Consider the following 19,161-nt stretch of genomic DNA (forward strand, 5'->3'; position numbering starts at 1 on the left):
TGGACACAAGTCATTTCCACCCTCACTTTTAATTATATTCCAATTGTATAGGATACATGTTATGATCCATTGTCTAGAGGTAAAACAAGTAAATATTAAATCCCTTCACCACCCACCCACAAAACTCTCAACACCAAATTTATCCTGTCTACAAGTAATGCAGCTGCAGGAATGGAGCAGAGACTGAGCGAATGGCCAACCAATAATTGAGACTCATCCCATGGACAAACACTAGTCACTGACACTATTAATGATACTCTGTTATGCTTGCAGACGGAAGTCTAGCATGGCTGTCCTCTGAGAATATCCTTCCAGCAGCTGACTCAGACAGATGCAGATGCCCACAGGAAAACAATGGATGGAGCTTAGGGACTGTTATGAAAGAATAGGAGGAAGGATTGCAGCTCAAAAGGGATAGGAATCCACAGGAAGACAAATAGTGTCAACTAGCCTGGACCCTTAGGGCTCGCAAGTCTGAACCACCAACCAAAGAACAAACACAGGTTGGACCTAAGCCTCCTGCTCATATGTAGCAGATGTGCAGCTTGACCTTCATGTGGGTCCCGAACAACTGAAGTGGGGCTAACCCAAAAACTGATGCCTGTACACAGAATATGTTCTTCTAGCTGGGATGCTTTGTCTGGCCTCAGTGGGAGAGAAAGAGCCTAGCCCCAAAGAGACTTGAAGTGCCAGAGTGGGGGGATACCCAGGGAGTGCCCCACCTGCTCAGAGAAGAATAGAGACTGTGGGATGGATTGTGACTTGGAGAGGGGCCGTGAGCAAGATGTAAAGAGAATACATTTTTAAAAATTAATTTAAAAAAACCCACATACACACTCATACACATAATTAAATTTGGTTTTAAAAATATGTTGTTACTCTATCATTATTTGGATATTAAATAAGTGGATTGGCCCCATATTTGTCACTTATTCTTCAAATAGATTAAATGCATCATCACTTTCTTTGAAGAATTTCTTATTTTGTGTGTTTGTTTGTTTGTTTTCTCAAGATGGTTTCTCTGTGTAGCCATGGCTATCCTGGAACTCACTCTGTAGACCAGATTGGCCTCAAACTCAAAGATTCACCTGCCTCTGCCTCCTGAGTGCTAGAATTAAAGGTGTGTGACATTGCCATCCAGCTTATTCAATAACTTTTTTTTTTGGCAGTTCTGTAACTTTATTTGACATTCAGCAGTTAGTTCTCATCCACATTGACCGTCTGTAGATTTTTGAATGTGGTAACAGGCACGTAAGTTACCAGTGTGTAGAGCTTGTTTGGTGAATCCTCATCCTCATTACGCTTTCTGGACAAACGTACTCGGATGCGGTACGGAACATTCCTTATTCCTTTGGCCCAGACGGCTTTATTGAGCCTGGTGTCTATGCGCACATCTGGAGTTCCCATCTCCTTCATGGCAAATTTCCGAATTTCTTTGAGTGCCCGAGGAGCACGCTTCTTGAAGCCCACTCCATGGATGCGCTTGTGAATGTTGATGGTGTATTCTCGGGTCACCACCTCGTTGATGGCAAAACAGCCCTTCTTCTTCTCGCCACCCTTCTTTGCGGGAGCCATTCTGCCGGGCCCAAGTTGGAAAGCGTATTCAATAACTTTTAATTCTTTGATCTGTTGCTCTTCTTCAGGCAAGAATATAGTATCTCTCTAGCTGAGGCAGATATTTCATCTGTATCACTCACTTGTTTATTGGACCAACACTTGATGAGTATCTGTTCTATTCCAAGCTCTGCATTACTGTTCAGCATTTGTGGAATCTTTAAAAAACATGCAGTTCTTTCCCTAATAGGACTTGAGAGATCACGATAATCACTCTACAATGATCTGCGGCACAGTTCGGCAATAAAGCATCTGCCTGGTGTTCTAGAAGCCTAGATTTTATCCACAGCCATGAAAACAAAAAGAAGCATCCCAAGAAGGTGCGGAATTTGTGTTTCTGAATCCGAGTTATTTTGCTGGACACACTGACTGCTGGGTGCGTACATTTTCTACTAGTACCATGAATTCATCTTCTGTGCAGTTAAATAAAATCCATTCTACATAAGGATTGCATTTAGCAACTCATCTGTTGATGGCCATATAGGATGGTACCATTTCCCAGTAATAGTGCAGCCATAGACAAGGATAAGCAAGCATCTCTTAAGTGTGTTCTTCAGTCACACACCCAAAAGAACTTGTTTTTGTTTCTTTGGTTGGTTGGTTGGTTGGTTGGTTGGTTGGTTGGTTGGTTGGTTGATTGATTGGTTGGTTTTTCAGGATAGGGTTTCTCTGTATAGTCCTGGCTTACTTACATGCATGGGATGAAGGAGAGGGTCTGGTGACGTGTGGAATCTTGCCTTCCCTCCAGTTTAATGATGCTACTGAGTCTGTGTTGGACACATGCTGCCTTCCACAGAATGCTGTGTCCCACAAGAACTCCCTTCACTTTAGTAGCTTTTCTTCTTTGCATGTCAGTGACCTCTGCTGGCCACACTTAGCTTTCCACAGTCTGGGCAGGTTCTCTAACTCATCAGATCCTACCCACTGAGTTAACGGTTGTTCTAGCTGGGGCTTGGAAATGGGAGTGCCTCCTGATGTATCACAGTTGTGAGAAGTAGTCACTGCACAGAAAACTGAAGAGAATATCTGTGTATTAATCACCCTGAGTGTGGGTATGTTGTGCATACAAGCTGAGTGATCACAGAGGCCAGAAGAGGTTGTCAAATTCCCAGAACTAGAGTTACAGCAGTTGAGAGCCTTCCAACTCTGGCACTCTGCAAGAATAGCAAACACTCTTAACCACTAAGCATAAGCCCTTGTATCACCAGCCCATGGGTTACCTATCAATGTATCACACTACGTCATTTTTTTCTGGAATTTTCACATATTCTAATGCTACCTTTGTAAGTTTCTGATGTTTCTCTCTGCTGGATTAAAGTTTATTTTTTCTTGTTCTGACCCTTCCTTTACTGGGTCCCCTGGAACGACCTTCTACACTACCATCTTACTCAGAAGCCTCAAAGTGGATTTAAAAGCAAGGAATAAAGTCATTCCCTAATGATTAAGAAAGCTGTTGCTGTCGAGGACTTTACTTGTGAATACATTAAATTCCACGTGCCTTATTTCTGGCTATTAATATAATCAATGAATTTAGTAGTCTATGGGTCTCCAAAGAAACAGAACTAATAAGATGTCTCTATAATTTGCATGCTAACACCTACATGAGATTTATCATAAGGAACTGCCTCCCTTGGTATGTGTAGGGGCACAGAGAACTCTGTGCTCACAGATAAGCACAGGGATTGGAGGGGCTGGAATGTTAAGAACACAGGGCTGTTCTTTCAAAGGAAAGAATGTAATTTATCCTCCCAGAAGGCTGGGAGCAGTCATGCTTGCTAATCTGGTGACCTTTGATAGCTTTGGTGATCTGCACCCAGAGACAACACTGAACTCTCCTCCAGTCCTTAAGCTCACTCAATCTATAGAACCAATTTTTTATTTTATTTTTCTTGGATATTTTATGTATTTACATTTCAAATGTTATCCCCCTTCTTTCCTCTCCCTTATCCCCTACCCCCTACCCCTGCCTCAATGAGGACACTCCCACCCCCACCCACCCACTCCCATCTCAACACCCTGGCATTCGCCAACATTGAGGAAACGAGCCTTCACAAGACCAAGGGCTTTTTTTCCCCATTGATACTGGACAATGCCATCTTCCACTATATATGTGGCTGGAGTCATGGGTCCCTCCACGCGCACTCATCGGTTGGTTTAGTCCCTGGGAGCTCTGGTGGGGTCTGGTTGGTTGTGTTGTAAGACCCGAAAGTGGTCTTAGCTCAGGAGTGCAACCCACAGAACACAATATGACAACAGACCGATGCAATGGTAAGAGGTTTATTGATCCATGCGCATGGGGTTGCTCATCCTCACAGGGAGAGGCAACCTCGAACTCAAAAAGCACACGTCTTTTGTACTTTACAGAGGTCAGACCTCAGCAACAGAGTTAGCTGGCTTATACTCTGATTAGTGGAACACAGGACAAAGGATCTCATCAGGCATTGGTTGGTTCACTCAAGGGGCTGTTTTTGGCTTAATTAGCCGATTTCCTCATCCTGCTCTGCACCTGGCCTCAGAAAGTCCCTGAGAAAGGGTGGGGGGAGCTGGGTGGTCAGATAAGGTCAGGCTGACACATCTGGCGGTTTTTCTCGGAATTTATCACAGGGAGGGGTAGGGGGGTCTTTTTCCAAGAACAGCTTTGTTTGTTTTGGCTGGTCTCAACTTAAGCCTGGTCACTCTGACCACCAAAACCTTGTTTCCATATTCCCAGAACCTTGTTCTTACAACTTTGTTTCTCATATTTATGAAACTTATTTCTTCAGTTGATGCTGTTGTTTACAACCGATTTTTATGGACGTCATCACATACACTTTACAGAGAGTTTCAATGTAGTCACATCCCATCTTCATTTAGCTTACTTTGTGCTTTATTGTGCACACAGGATTGATTAATTATTACCAGGAAAATGTTGAGCCAAACCAACGCCTTAATGAACTTGCAGAGAAGTTATGGGTAGAAGGCAAAAGGGCAGTTCAGTTCAACATGGCTCAGTAGGTAATGGCTCAAACTCCAAGAGTCTGATCCTGAGTGGTTTATTTTAGGCATAGTTAAGCACAGCACAATCTGGAGATGGTTATGGACTCCAACCCTCTGGAACTCTGAGTCCTAGATAAAACACTTAACGAATTGCCTGGTCATGGTAGTTTATTTATTTACTTCCCAAATGCTGCCCTCTCCTGGTCCCCCCTCACAGAATCGGTCCCCCATACCCCGTCCCATTCTCCTCTGAGAAGGTGCCCTACCCCCGATATCACCTAACACTGGCATATCTATTTCTGCAGGTCCAGATGCATCTTCTCCCATTCAGGCCAGTGTTTTATCTCAGCAACAGAAAAGTAACTGAAACAGTAGGTCACCAACACTTACGGAAATATTGGTCATCTGTAAGCATTTAGCTTTTGATTTTACTTACAAATGCATTTCTTTATTTTAAAAATGTATCTATTTCATTGTATTAAAAAAAGACACAATTGTCCTAATTGAACTTTTTTAACTGACAAGTAAATATTTAGCATATACAACACGATGTTTTGATGTGGGTACACATGTAGGGTGGTGGAACAAACCTACTTAATCTATTAACCTAATTTACTTTTTTTTTTTTTGGCAAGAACACCTAACAAAACTCAACACCATAACTTTGGTCTCTATGGTCTACAATAGAGCTTGTGAACTTTTTCTTCTTGTTTCACTGGAATTTTGTGCCATTTGACTAACATTTCCCCAATCCTTCCATGGTCCAGTCTCAGGTAATAAACATTCTATTCTTTCTTTCCATGAGCTTGAATTTTCAGTGTTCTACATGTTATGTGTTTACCGTCACATCTGCTCTTGTGTCTTATTTCACATAACATATACTTTCTTGTGATTATTTCACATAACATATACTTTCCAGGGTCCTCCATGATATTACAGAATCCCCTATTTTTTCTTTTCTACTCTTTTCTCTCATTTTTTGAGACTGAGCAATATTCCACTGTATATGCATTTTCCCCAATCCTTTTGAAGGACATTTACATTCTTTATTTTTTTTTTAGTGTAACCATCTAAGTTTATTTACATTTCAGGGATTGGGTGTTTGTTTGTTTGTTTTTAATTCAAAATTATTTTTATTCTTCTCTCATATTTTACATCCTGACTGCAGTTTTGCTTCCTCTCTCCCCGGCAATCTCTTCCCAACACCTCCCTGCTCCCCACACACCGCCTCCATCTCCACTCAGAAAAAAGCAGTCCTCCCAGGGACATCAACTAAACACTGTATAACAAACTAAAATAAGACCATGTACATGAAGACGAATGCCTTTTTCTTTTGCATTTACTTTTAAGAGTCAGTTCTGCCAATCAAATATTTTGCTCATTTACACTATTTCCAACAAGAAAGATAATGTCATCCTTTGTCTTTTTTCCCCACTCCATAAAAGATCAGAGACATAAACGTAAGTTAAAGGTATGCAATTCTTAGATGGAAACACAAAGTGTAAATTCATAGTTTTGTGTCAAACAATGGTCACTTAAATGTAGCACCAAAATCACAAACACCAAAAGAAAAAGAAGTAATTATATTTCATCAAAATGAAAAGGTCTTTCGGTCCCCAGCTCCGAAAAAAAAGAACCAAAAAAAAAATGAAAAGGTCTTGTACATCAAAAAAATATTGCCAACTCCCTCCTGGCTAGCCTTCCTAGTCATCAAAACTCTTTCTGATCTGTTGAGTTACAAAAACCAGCCTCACAAGACACACCCATGGGTGCAACAGTGGTTTAGATGTTACAGGAGTAACCAACTGCTTTCTGATTAGATTGAGGATCCACTCCACAGGAGGAAACCCATGCCTGGTACTACAAATCTGGCCAAGAACCCATCCTGGGGAGCTCAAAGGCCCTAAAGAAAAGTTTATTATTATTAGTTTGCTAAATTGACATAGTATCAAACTGTCTTCTAAATGCTTCTTGATACAGATTAGGTCAGTTTTCAGCACAGACCACAGAAATTTCGTTTTACAGTATACAGTGGCCAATATACAGACTCACAATTTGTCAAAATGTGGGAAAAGTTGTCTATAGAGTATTCAGTCCCAAATGAGAGATCTATATCACACTCTTGCCCCCAAAGCTCAAGGGAACATTAGAAAAGATAGGGAAATGAGAAAGTAAAATTTTGGCATTGTAAAAACTCTTTATTTGGGGGCTGGAGAAATGGTTCAGTGGCTAAGAGCACTGACTGCTCTTCCGAAGGTCCTGAGTTCAATTCCCAGCAACCATATGGTAAGAGCCAAAAGTAAAAGCCAGATCTCTGGGAGATCTGCTATGAAACAGAAGCTTCTAAACATGGCAGGGAGTTGCACTCATAAACTCACAGAAGTAGTGGTTGCCTGCACAAGCTCAAGACATCCGCATTACAGCATGAATGAGTGAGGGACGGCCCACAGCTGAGGAACTGTTAGCAGTTGATCGATGTTGGGAGAGGAAGACGCCATCTTCTTCAGAGGTATGGCATCAAGTAGACTGACCATGGTCCAGTAGATGGCTTCACACCATGCACATTTGAGTAGCCCTGACTTTGTTCTCAGTGGGTTATAAAGAAAAGAGGACATGGCACAGGGGCATGACAGGAGACCCAAGAGCAGTTAGATAGGAATATGGGGGTAGACATGATCAAAGTACACTGTAAACATGTAAAGAATTAAAGAAATGCTACTCAGAAAAAAATGAAGATGACCCATGGTATAGAAGAGACTATTTTGAAAGGAGTCACTTGATAAGTACCTAACAATTATAATATATAAAGAGGTTTTTTAAATATTTTTAAATGTATTAATTCTTTTATGTTATGAGTACACTGTTGCTGTGTTCAGACACACCAGAAGAGGGCATCAGATCTCATTACAGATGGTTGTGAGCCACCATGTGGTTGCTGGGAATTGAACTCAGGACCTTTGTAAGAGCAGTCAGTGCTCTTAGCCACTGAGCCATTTCTCCAGCTCCCAAATAAAGAGTTTTTACAATGCCAAAAAAAAAAAAAATTACCTGATTTTAATTGGCACAAAAACATGGTCATTTTCATAAAGATATACAAGTGATTAACAGGTATATTGCATGATTCCACCTCTATAAAAAATCACAGATTAAGATAGATAATCCATTAGAACAGAAACTAGGTTGGTATTTGCCTATATTTAGTGGAGAAAAGGATAGATAAGTTAGAAGTGACAGATAATTGATGCAGGAGGTTTTGCTGTTTTGTTTTCTGAGATTTTATTATTTTATTTATTATTAACGTGTGTGTGTGTGTGTGTGTGTGTGTGTGTGTGTGTGTGTGTGTACAGTGTGTGTATGCTCTCCAAAGCATGTATGTGGACATCCTGTGGGAGCTGGTTTTTCTCCCTTCTCCCTGTGGGTTCTGGAGATCAATCTCAGATCATGAGGCTTCATGACAAGAGTCTTTACCCACTGTACCATCTCCCCAGCCAAAACACTGGATGTATTGAAGAAGATCAGGTTCCAGAGTTTTCTACAGGCAAACTTATAACTCTGCAAAGTAGAAACCAAGCAGAAGCTGAAGACAGGAAAGGGCAGAGAGTGCACAGATCATGGTCTACTACACAGAGATGTGAAACTGATAGGGATAGGTACTGGTAAACAGTCTGGGATGGTAATCAAAATACAGCTGCCTCAGCCACACGTGGTGGCTTGTGCTTTTAATCTTAGAACTTGGGAGCCAGAGGCAAATGGTTCTCCATGAGTTCAAAGCCAGCCTGATCTACATAGCAAGTTCCAGGCCAGCCAGGGCTACATGTTTCATATATAAATATAAATGCCTTCTCCACCATGAGAGACTATGCCCTCAAACTGTGAACCAAAGTAAACATTTCATCCCTTTAAAAAAAATACATCTGGGATCTGGAGAGATATTCCAGTGATTTAGAGTGCATACTCCTCTTGCAAAGAAACCAAAGAACCCAGTACCCACATTGGACAGCTACCTCTCTCTGGCCTCCACAGGCACCTGAATTCACACACACACACACACACACACACACACACACACACACACACACACACACACAATTTAAAGTAAAAAGTAAATAATTTTTAGAATGTATCTACTTGGAGATCGATTATCTACACATTATAACGTGGGGAGCTGTTCACCCCAAAGGACAAGGGTGGGGACTGCCAACACAGAGACATCAGAGGCAGGGACAGATGACTGTCAGTAGGGTTCTCACCTGCTTCTCAAAATGGCTCTTTTGTCTCCACCACTGACAAGTCATCGGTTGTGTCCTTGTGTCTTACAGAGCGCTCTGAGGTTGACAAGTTCTTAAAGAGGGGAAGTTTGTGCCTGTACGTCTTCCAAACCCTCCCTAAACCCAAAAGCACAAGCTCCAAGAAAATAAATAAGAGACAGGCCCCGCTGATCCCAAACATGGTGTTGAGGAGGATGGTCTTCTCAGAAGGGTGAGACTGGAAACAGGTTGTGCTGCCAATACAAGGATCCTCACGACATATAAAAGTGCTGGGCATCTTGAAGCCATATAGATGGTACTGAACTCCTAGAGCTGCTCCCTCAAGGACCAGCCGCACCCCAAGGTGTGCCACATAGGCCCAGAGAAGCTTGAGGCTCATAGCCCCTGAGACATCCTTGCAACGACCCCCTTTGCAAATCTGGGCCTCTTGCTCCTTGTTCCTGCCTGGTACCTCCCAGTATCCAATCACATGATACAGAGTGAAAGCCACATAAATAGCGCTGGGTACAGCCATCAGGATGACTTGGAAGGCCCAGAAGCGCAACGGAGAGAGAGGGCGGAAGACATCATAACAAATGGTCTTACATCCTGGCTGCCCTAAATGACACATGAATTCGTTCTCATCATTGCCGAAAACGCCAGGTCCGCTGGAAACCAGAATCAGGAGACGGAATCCCACGAGCACCGGAAGAAGGAAGCGCCCCACCGGGGTGGAGTGCTGGCTCTCCCGAGCCAATAGCTGTCTCAGGAAACTGCAGCACATCCTGCCACCAAGCAGAGAACAATTATCAGTGCAGCTGTCTCGCTGACTTTTAGAGGAGGCTTCAGACTGTCGAGTTCAATGCTAACCCACAGATCTGCAAAGCAAGCTTTTTGCTCCTCTCCAAAAGTGATCAAACACCATTTAGCCATCTTTATACTCCTACAATGTAATGCCTGAGCTAATTACCTTTATATACACAAAGGGTTTAGTTACACACAGTTATGTAGGTTTGAACTCGAAATAACAGCACAGATTTGGTGAGGGTTACTCATTGAATGAACATATCATGTCTTCGATGGCAATGAAAAGATTGGAGCAAAAAGTCTCAACCCAAGGAGACAAGAAGATAGACAGAATCCCACAAGCCCTTTCAAGAGTACATTTTTGTAAATGGTGCGTTTGCTCAGTCAGCAAAACACAAGCATAAAAACCTAAGCTTAATCCTGAAAACCCATGTAAAAATGCATGAGGTGGTGCATGCTTGAAACCCCTTTACTGGGGAGACTGGGACAGGAAGATCCTAGCCAATTGGAGAGCCTCCAACCAACAAAAGATCCTGTCTCAAATACAAATACAAGGTGGTTGACTCCCAGAGAATGACACTGAGCTCCAGTCCATATTACATATGGAGAGAGAGAGAGAGAGAGAGAGAGAGAGAGGTCTCCAATGATTTAAAGACCTCCCATTAGTCTCCTCTTCTTATGTTTATTTTTCGTGTGTGTGTGTGTGTGTGTGTGTGTGTGTGTGTGTGTGTGTACCTGTCCATAGAGACCAGACAAGGGCATCAGATCCCTTTGAGCTGGAGTTACAAGAGGTTGTGAATCAACCATGATTCACATGAATCATGACTCAGACATGAACAGTGAGAACCAAACTCAGGTCCTCTAAAAGAACAGCAAGCACTCTTAACCACAACACCATCTCTCTAGCCCCAGAAAGTACAGAGACAGACAAGATCAGCGGAAAAGAACTGAAGATCCAGAAATGGACACATGTACCTATGGTCACTTGATCTTTGACAAAGGAGCTAAAACCATCCAATGGAAAAAAGATAGCATTTTCAACAAATGGTGCTGGTTCAACTGGAGGTCAGCATGTAGAAGAATACAGATCAATTCATGCTTATCACCCTGTACAAAGCTTAAGTCCAAGTGGATCAAGGACCTCTACATCAAACCAGATACACTCAAACTAATAGAAGAAAAAGTGGGGAAGAGCTTCAATCACATGGGCACTGGGGAAATTTTCCTGAACAAAACACCAATGGCTTATGCTCTAAGATCAAGAATCGACAAATGGGATCTCATAAAACTGCAAAGCTTCTGTAAGGCAAAGGACACTGTGGTTAGGACAAAACGGCAACCAACAGATTGGGCAAGGATCTTTACCAATCCTACATCTGATAGAGGGCTAACATCCAAAATATACAAAGAACTCAAGAAGTTAGACTCCAGAGAATCAAATAACTCCATTGAAAATGGAGTCCAGAGCTAAACAAAGAATTCTCAGCTGAGGAATGCCGAATGGCTGAGAAGTACCTAAAGAAATGTTCAACATCCTTAGTCATTAGGGAAATGCAAATCAAAACAACTCTGAGATTCCACCTCACACCAGTGAGAATGGCTAAGATCAAAAACTCAGGTAACAACAGATGCTGGTGAGAATGTGGAGAAAGAGGAACATTCCTCCATTGTTGGTGGGATTGCAGACTGGTACAACCATTCTGGAAATCAGTCTGAAGGTTCCTCAGATAATTGGACATAGTACTACCTGAGGACCCAGCTATACCTCTCTTGAGCATATACCCAAAAGATGTTACAACATACAACAAAGACACATGCTCTACTATGTTCACAGAAGACTTATTTATAATAGCCAGAAGCTGGAAAGAACCCAGATGCCCTTCAACAGAGGAATGGATATAGAAAATGTGGTACATCTACACAATGGAGTACTAGTCAGCTATGAAAAACAATGACTTCATGAAAATCATAGGCAAATGGATTGAACTATCATCCTGAGTGAGGTAACCCAATCACAGAAAAACACACATGGTATACACTCACTGATAAGTGGATATTAGCCCTAAAGCTCAAATTACCCAAGATACAATCCACAGACCACATGAAGCTCAAGAAGAAGGATGACCAAAGTGTAGATGCTTCACTCCTTCTTAAAAGGGGGGAACAGAAATATTCATAGGAAGGAATATGGAGGCAAAGTTTGGAGCAGAGACTGAAGGAACGGCCATTCAGAGCTTCCTCACATGTGCCCCAAAACAAGATAAAATTGATGAAGCTAAGAGATGCATGCTGACAGGAACCAAATATAGATGTCTCCTGAGAGACACAGCCAGAGCATGTCAAATACAGAGGCGAATGCTAGCAGCAACCCATAAGAACAACAATGCCAACCAACTAGAGCTCCCAGGGACTAAACTATTACCCAAAGAGTACACATGGACTGACCCATGGCTCCAGCTGCATATGTAGCAGAGAATGGTCTTGTTGGGCACCAAAGAAAGGAGAAGCCATTTGGTCTTGCCAAAGTTGGGCCCCCACTGTAGGGGAATGGGAGAGGGGAACACTCTTATAGAAGAAGGGGAGGGGGAGGGCCTAGGGGGCTTATGGATAGGAAACCAGAAAGGGAATAATTGAAATGTAAATAAAATAATATCCAATAAATTTTTTAAATAAAAAAAACTCTTTCAAGTCCACAACACATTCTAATAACACTACCCTAAAGGCTAAATCTTTATGTATGTATTTCTGTGAGGACACTCATTCAAACCATAATTAATACCAAGTCTCTGACTCCCCTTATTTGCCAGTTAAAGAAATGTAAGTGAATAATATGAATTTATGTAGCTATCCTAGTTTAATTTCTAGTCATGAAAAAGAAAAAAAGGAAGAAGGATTTATTCCAGCTTACAATTCCAGGAAACAGTCCATCCCAGCAGGGAAGTAAAGGTGGCAGGAACTTAAAACATCTGTTCACATTACATCCACACTCAGGAGCAGAGAAAAGGAAGGTGTGGTGGTCTGAATATGCTTGGCCCATAGGGAGTTGTACTGTTAGGATCTGCGGCCTCACTGGAGGAAGTACATCCCTGTTGGGGTGGTCTTTGAAGCTCCATCCAGTGTAGAAGAGTAAGTCTTCTCCTAGCTGCCTTCTGATCAAGATGCCAGAACTCTCTGCCCCCTCTCTCAGTACCATGTCTGCCTGGACGGTGCCATGCTTCCTGCCATGAATGGACTGAACCTCTGAAACTGTAAGCTAGCCCAAATGTTACCCCTTATAAGAGTTGCCTTGGTCATGGTGTCTCTTCACAGCAATGGAAATTCTCACTAAGACAGAGGCATGCACGCTTAGTGATTAGCTTGCCTTTTCTATGCTTATACAATCCATAACCCAAACCCAGAGAACGACGCCGCCCACCTTCAAGCCGAGTCTTCCCAAATCAATTAAAGCAGTGAGGGCCAATTGCCTCCTACACACAAAGACATGCTCACAGACCAAGCTGATCTAGGCAATCGCTCACTGAAAGTGACTCTAGTTTGTGTCAAGTTGACAATTAAGGTTATCACCACAGAGGGCTGGAAAGATGACTCATTGATTAGGAGTACTTGTTGCTATTGGACAGGGCTTGGATCAATTCCCAGCACCCACAATGGTGGCTCTCAACCATCTGTAACTACAGTTCCAGCAGATCCCATAACCTCTTCTGGTCTCCATGGTGGCATGCCTGAGGTGCACATACATATATGCATGCAAGTTCACACTCACACACACAAAATAAAATAAATCTTAAAAAAAAAAAACCTAAAACTAAAACAGCATGTATAAGTTGGTGATTTAGAAACCAATGTGAATTCCAGTGCTTACTCTAGTCCGGTGTTCTTTATATTTTACCAGCTTGGGAACAAGAATTTGGCATAATTAAATGTCACAGGGTTTGGGGGCAAACCAAGATGAGGTTAGAAATTCAAATCTCTAATCTCTGTTCTTTGAATGTTTATCTCCCTCATGACGAGGAGTAACCATTATCAAGGACAAACTTCAGAAATTTCTCAGTGGTCTGGTCATAATACCAAGTGCGCTATCTTTATTTCTGCCCCAATAGGAACCTTCTTCTACATCTTCCTGTCTCACTCCCAAACGATCATGTGTTGTGCTCTAACTGTTGGTGTCTTTACCAACTGTTGGGCCTGGCTCAGCAGTATAGTAATGTCCTCACTAGAATTTCCCAGTGACAAGTTGGGGACACATACCTGCCTAGCATGCAAAAGGCCCTAGATTCAACCCCAGAACCAAGGAAGAAAGAGGGGGAGGTAGGGGAGAGAGAGAGAGAGAGAGAGAGAGAGAGAGAGAGAGAGAGAGAGCCTTTAAGTCATGAATGGGTTAAAATCTGAGGGAGCCCTTCAGCTCCTTCCGTCAGCTGAAGACACAGAGACATCACCATCCATGAAGTAAAGGCCTAATCCAGATACTTTGTCTGCTAGTGCCTGCATCCAGAACTGGAAAATAAAAGAAAGTTCTGTGGATCACAAATCAATCATTCAAAACTATTTTATAGCAGTTGTGTCCTATTAAGATACTATGCAAACCTCTAGAAAGTTATTCTAGAAAGTTCCACAGACAGCTCTTTATATCTGCTTTCCCTTTTTTGAGAATTTTATACATGAGCACTATATTTATGTTACTGCTCCCCCTCTTCCCTACTTTACCCATGTCCTTCAAATACTTCTCAAAGTCATGGCCTCTAATTCTTGTTATTCTCTCTCTCTCTCTCTCTCTCTCTCTCTCTCTCTCTCCCTCCCTCCCTCCCTCCCTCCCTCCCCCTCTCTCTCCTCTCTCTCCCTCCCCCTCCCCCATCTCTGTCACACACACACACACACACACACACACACACACACATACACACACACACACACACACACACACACACATACACACACACACACACACACACACACACTTATCCTGATATCCGCAACTAAGTACAGCTCTCATCTTTCACCGGAGAAGCTTCTTTTTGCAGCAAATGGAGACTTTATAGAAAGCTCCATCTGGACTAGGGGGATAAGCTGTGAGTCATTTGAAGTGTGGCTCTGGGAAGAGGCCTGGCTTTGTTGAAGAACCCCCCCCCCCCCCGCCCCCTGCAAGTTAAGTGATTTAGTGACAGATAGGAAACTACATTTCCCAGCATCCTTATGGTGAGAGAACTTCATTGCCCGAAAGCCTCTGCGAGAATCAACAACATCCCGCTTCCCTTTGCTGATCCGGAGCTCAGAGAGTAAGAGGAGCCGCTGGATTGATTCTGTGGTTCCTGCCTCCTGAGGGCAGCGGAATCCGCTGGATTTCAACTCCCCACGGGTGTCTGTCACCCGCCCTGCGGAGAGTTTTCTTGACCACCACAACTAAGTCGGGTTATGATAGAAAACCAGTGGGCATAACTCCTCTAGAATAAAGAAAATTAACTTTTGATACCCATGCGTGGGTGCAGGACTTGGAAACTCACGGATTTGACAAAACACAAGCACAGGCGATTGTATCGGTACTAAGTACGTTATCAAATGTCTCCTTGGATACGATCTACAAGGAAATGGTGAGTAAAGCTCAACAGGAAATAACCGTGCAGCAGCTAATGGCTCATTTGGATTCCGTAAGAAAAGACATGGTCATCCTAGAGAAAATTGAATTTGCAAATCCGAGAGCAGAGAATGAGAAAATGAAAACTGAACTAGATCAAGTGAAGCAGCAGTTGACTAATGAAACCACTCGAGTCAGAGCGGACAATCAGCTGGACATCAACCTGGAACGGAGCAGAGCGACAGACATGTTCACAGATTAAGAAAAGCAACTTATGGAAGCAACCAATGAGTTTACCAAAAAGGATACACAAACCAGTAATAAAAATGACACTGAAATCTCTTCCTTAAAATCGCTGATGGAGTCGAGCAAACTTGAGACATTTCGTTATCTTGCAGCCTCGGTGTTCAATTGCTTGGCCATAGCATTGGGGTTTTATAGGTTCTGGAAGGAGAACTGACACTCCTGTTGCGGATGATGATTACTCCACAGAATGTACTTACTACAAACTCTTCAAAGAACTTGTAGACTAAATGAAGTGTTTTGGTATTTTATTTTCATGTTGTATTTTATTTTCATTTTATTTTTATGTTGAAAAGCTCTAACTCAAAGCCTGGCTTGAGATAGAAGTGCACTTGGTCCTTATCTTCTGACAACTCTAGCGATAAAAACAGTTTTGCATCTGAGCTTTGTAAGTGAAGTAGGATTCGTTATCAGATTACATTCTTGAAAACAGTTCTGTAATCTATACACTTACTGGATTTTACTTTCTTGGTTATTATTGCAGTTAGATTTTTGTATAAAATAAAATACTATAGCAAAAGAAAGGAAGGAAGGAAGAAAGAAAGAAAGAAAGAAAGAAAGAAAGAAAGAAAGAAAGAGAGAAAGAAAGAGAAAGGAAGGAAGAAAGAAAGAAAGATTACTGGATTTTACTTTCTTGGTTATTATTGCAGTTAGATTTTTGTATAAAATAAAATACTATAGCAAAAGAAAGGAAGGAAGAAGGAAAGAAAGAGAGAGAAAGAAAGAAAGAAAGAAAGAAAGAAAGAAGGAAAGAAAGAAAGAAAGCAAGCTAGGCTCCATCTGGTCAAGATGTAGATTACCACTGACTACAGAATGCCCAGTCCCAGTTGACATACCTACAATACAGCCTTACACCTAAGACTCAGAGCACACCTCACAAGACAGGAGCAGAAAGATTGTAATAGTCAGAGGGCCAGAGCATCTAACTTCCTGTGCAAGCTCAGTAATGTGGTTGCCTAAACAAAACCTGAAAAGTGACAGCACCAAGTAATGAGCTACTGTGCAAAGAGGAAATGTCACAAGGCCTCATTTCTAGACAGGGTTGCAGGCAATTAAAGGCTTCTAAAAGAGAGAATTAGTCTTTTCCAGGGACAGATGGCCTATGTTATCTAATCCCAAGTGGCCATCTGTAAACATACATACATACAAGTAACGTTACAGGGACTTAACAGGTTCTGTGTGTGTGCCTGTGTGTGTGTGCCTCTGTGTGTGTGGGTGTCTCTGTGTGTGTGTGTGTGTATGTGTGTGCCTGTGTGATATGTGGAAGGTACATGCTTATGCCACAGCATAAATGCAGAGTTAGAAGCCCCTGTGTATCAATCCTAAGGCAGGATTTCTTGCTTGACACTGTGAATGCCAGGCTAACTAGCCTACCAGCTTCCAGGGATTCTCCAGTCTCCACCTACCCTCTCACCACAGTACTGCCGGGATTACAGACATACATCACCACAGCCCAGCTTTGATGTGGGTTTGGGGGATTCTAACTCAGGTCCTCATGCTCTCACAACAAGCACATAACTCACTGAGCCATCTTCCCAGCCCAAGATCCTGAAACTTTCTGAGTGCTAACACAATACAGCAAGTAGAAAGTTCTCCCCTGACGTCCTGCGGCGTTAGGCTGCACTCCAACCACCAGCTCACTGAGACAACCGGGAGATGAATGAGACAGGAGACTATCGTACTAAGCCAAGTAGCCAGGGCCCAAAAAGACATATACTGATGTAATACGTGTTTTCTCTCAAAGACAGGACCCAGATTTTAATTTTTACACGTGTATACATATGTGTGGGTATAGGACATTAAAGTAGACACGGGTTACATCTAAAAACCAGAAGGCATGGGGGAGAGAGGTCTTAAGGGACGAGGAAGGAAAGGGGAACAGAATAGATGTGATATGTGAGAAGAATGGGGGCGGAAAAGAGAAGAGCAGGACTAACATAGAAGAAAGGGCATGAGAGAGGATGAGGGGAGAAAGAACAAGTCAAAGTATGCATGGAAATGCCGTGATGAAATGCACTGCTCTACAGAGCTGGTTTTCAGAACTCAAGTAGATTGAAGCTGTAGCTCAATTAGTAGAATGCTTGCCTCACACGCACAAGCCCCTGAGTTTTATCCATAGCAATGCATAAACCAGGTGTGGTGGTGCATGCACTAGGGAGGGGGAAGCAGGAGGATCAGAGGTTCAAGGTCATCCTCAGACAGTGAATTTAGGGATAAGTGGGCCTACATGAGACTAGATAGATAGATAGATAGATAGATAGATAGATAGATAGATAGATAGATGATAGATACTAGATAGATAGATATTAAATAGATAGATTGATAGATAGATACTAGATAGATAGATACATACATACATAGATAGATAGATACATAGATAGATACATAGATACATAGATACATAGATACATACATAGATACATAGATACATAGATAGATAGATAGATAGATACATAGATACATAGATACATAGATACATAGATAGATAGATACATAGATAGATAGATAGATAGATAGATAGATAGATAGATAGATACATAGATACATAGATACATAGATAGATACATAGATACATAGATACATAGATACATAGATAGATAGATACATAGATACATAGATACATAGATACATAGATACATAGATACATACATAGATAGATAGATAGATAGATAGATAGATAGATAGATAGATAGATGATAGATAGATAGATAAGTAGAGTGTAAGTGTAACAACAAGCACACATTCTAACTAGGAAAGGAAATCCCAGAATTTGAGTAGATTTTCAAGCACCTAAACAGATTATTTGAAATCCCATCATAATTTTAATGAGCATTTTTCAAAGTATCTCACATACTATTTTTGAGGGGAATGGGGGGGGGGGCATGTCAGAATGTCATCAGTGACTGAATCCATCCCAGAAAGGTTAAGGAGAAGCAGAAAGAAGAACCCTTGAGGAAGGAGGAACTTGGCTGTGCAAACCCAAACTCATTGCTCCCACATCCCTCTGCCTGGCCTGGAAAGCGTTCTAGATGCTTCTCTTCAAAGCCTGGCCAGGAAACTGCAAAACGAGCAGCAACAGAGACCCGGGATACTGGACCATATCCCTGACTGATAGATCTTGCATCAATTTCAAAGCTGTCTCTTTGTAAACACGAGTGCATCCACCCACAGACACCTCTTCAAAGCTCAGGATAATCTCAACCCTAGTACCCTCTGCCCACGAATTTACCTGCACTTGCCTGGCAACTCCAAGCAGAAGCATCAACCACAGAGGAAAGGAGCCAAAAGGAATCCTCACACTGGAGCCTGCAGGGTCTAGAATCTGGCAATGGCCCTGCCTCCTGCAGCCACCCACTCTTTCGCCTTCTCCTTTTCATTCCTGGCAGGCTCGCTGCAGCATAAAAGAATTCCAACTGGAGGACCAGGAGACCCTGCCCTCAAGTCACGATCTCTGGGGAGTGACTGTGGTGTCAAGGTCACGGGATGTATTCTCTACGTGAATGGAGGCTTTGAGACCATCTGAAAGAAGTGAAGGTTTATTCTGTACATTCTATTGGTTAATTGTCTTGGGATGATTGAGCTCACTGAGAGCTCACTGAAAAGTAGGACTGACCTCTCTCACTTGAGACCCAAGTATGTTTGTCT

At 42.3% G+C, this 19,161-nt stretch overlaps 2 protein-coding genes and 1 pseudogene across 2 annotated transcripts; 1 reads left to right on the plus strand and 2 right to left on the minus strand.

The window, feature by feature from the left end:
• Positions 1-1,154: 1,154 nt before the first annotated feature.
• On the minus strand, positions 1,155-3,735 carry Rpl31l15 (ribosomal protein L31 like 15). The gene has a single exon (XM_039089866.2). The coding sequence runs from the start codon at positions 1,573-1,575 to the stop codon at positions 1,198-1,200; it is 378 nt and encodes a 125-aa protein (XP_038945794.1). The 5' UTR covers positions 1,576-3,735; the 3' UTR covers positions 1,155-1,197.
• Positions 3,736-3,875: 140 nt separating this feature from the next.
• On the minus strand, positions 3,876-18,883 carry Gjc3 (gap junction protein, gamma 3). The gene is made up of 2 exons (XM_221997.10): positions 18,746-18,883; positions 3,876-9,622 (listed from the first exon to the last, which is right to left on the minus strand). The coding sequence occupies exon 2, from the start codon at positions 9,619-9,621 to the stop codon at positions 8,848-8,850; it is 774 nt and encodes a 257-aa protein (XP_221997.5). The 5' UTR covers position 9,622; positions 18,746-18,883; the 3' UTR covers positions 3,876-8,847.
• On the plus strand, positions 14,848-16,206 carry Ccdc90b-ps1 (coiled-coil domain containing 90B, pseudogene 1; annotated as a pseudogene).
• Positions 18,884-19,161: the final 278 nt, after the last annotated feature.

This window comes from Rattus norvegicus, chromosome 12 (genome assembly GCF_036323735.1).
Source record: "Rattus norvegicus strain BN/NHsdMcwi chromosome 12, GRCr8, whole genome shotgun sequence".
Classification (NCBI taxonomy): Eukaryota; Metazoa; Chordata; class Mammalia; order Rodentia; family Muridae; genus Rattus; species Rattus norvegicus.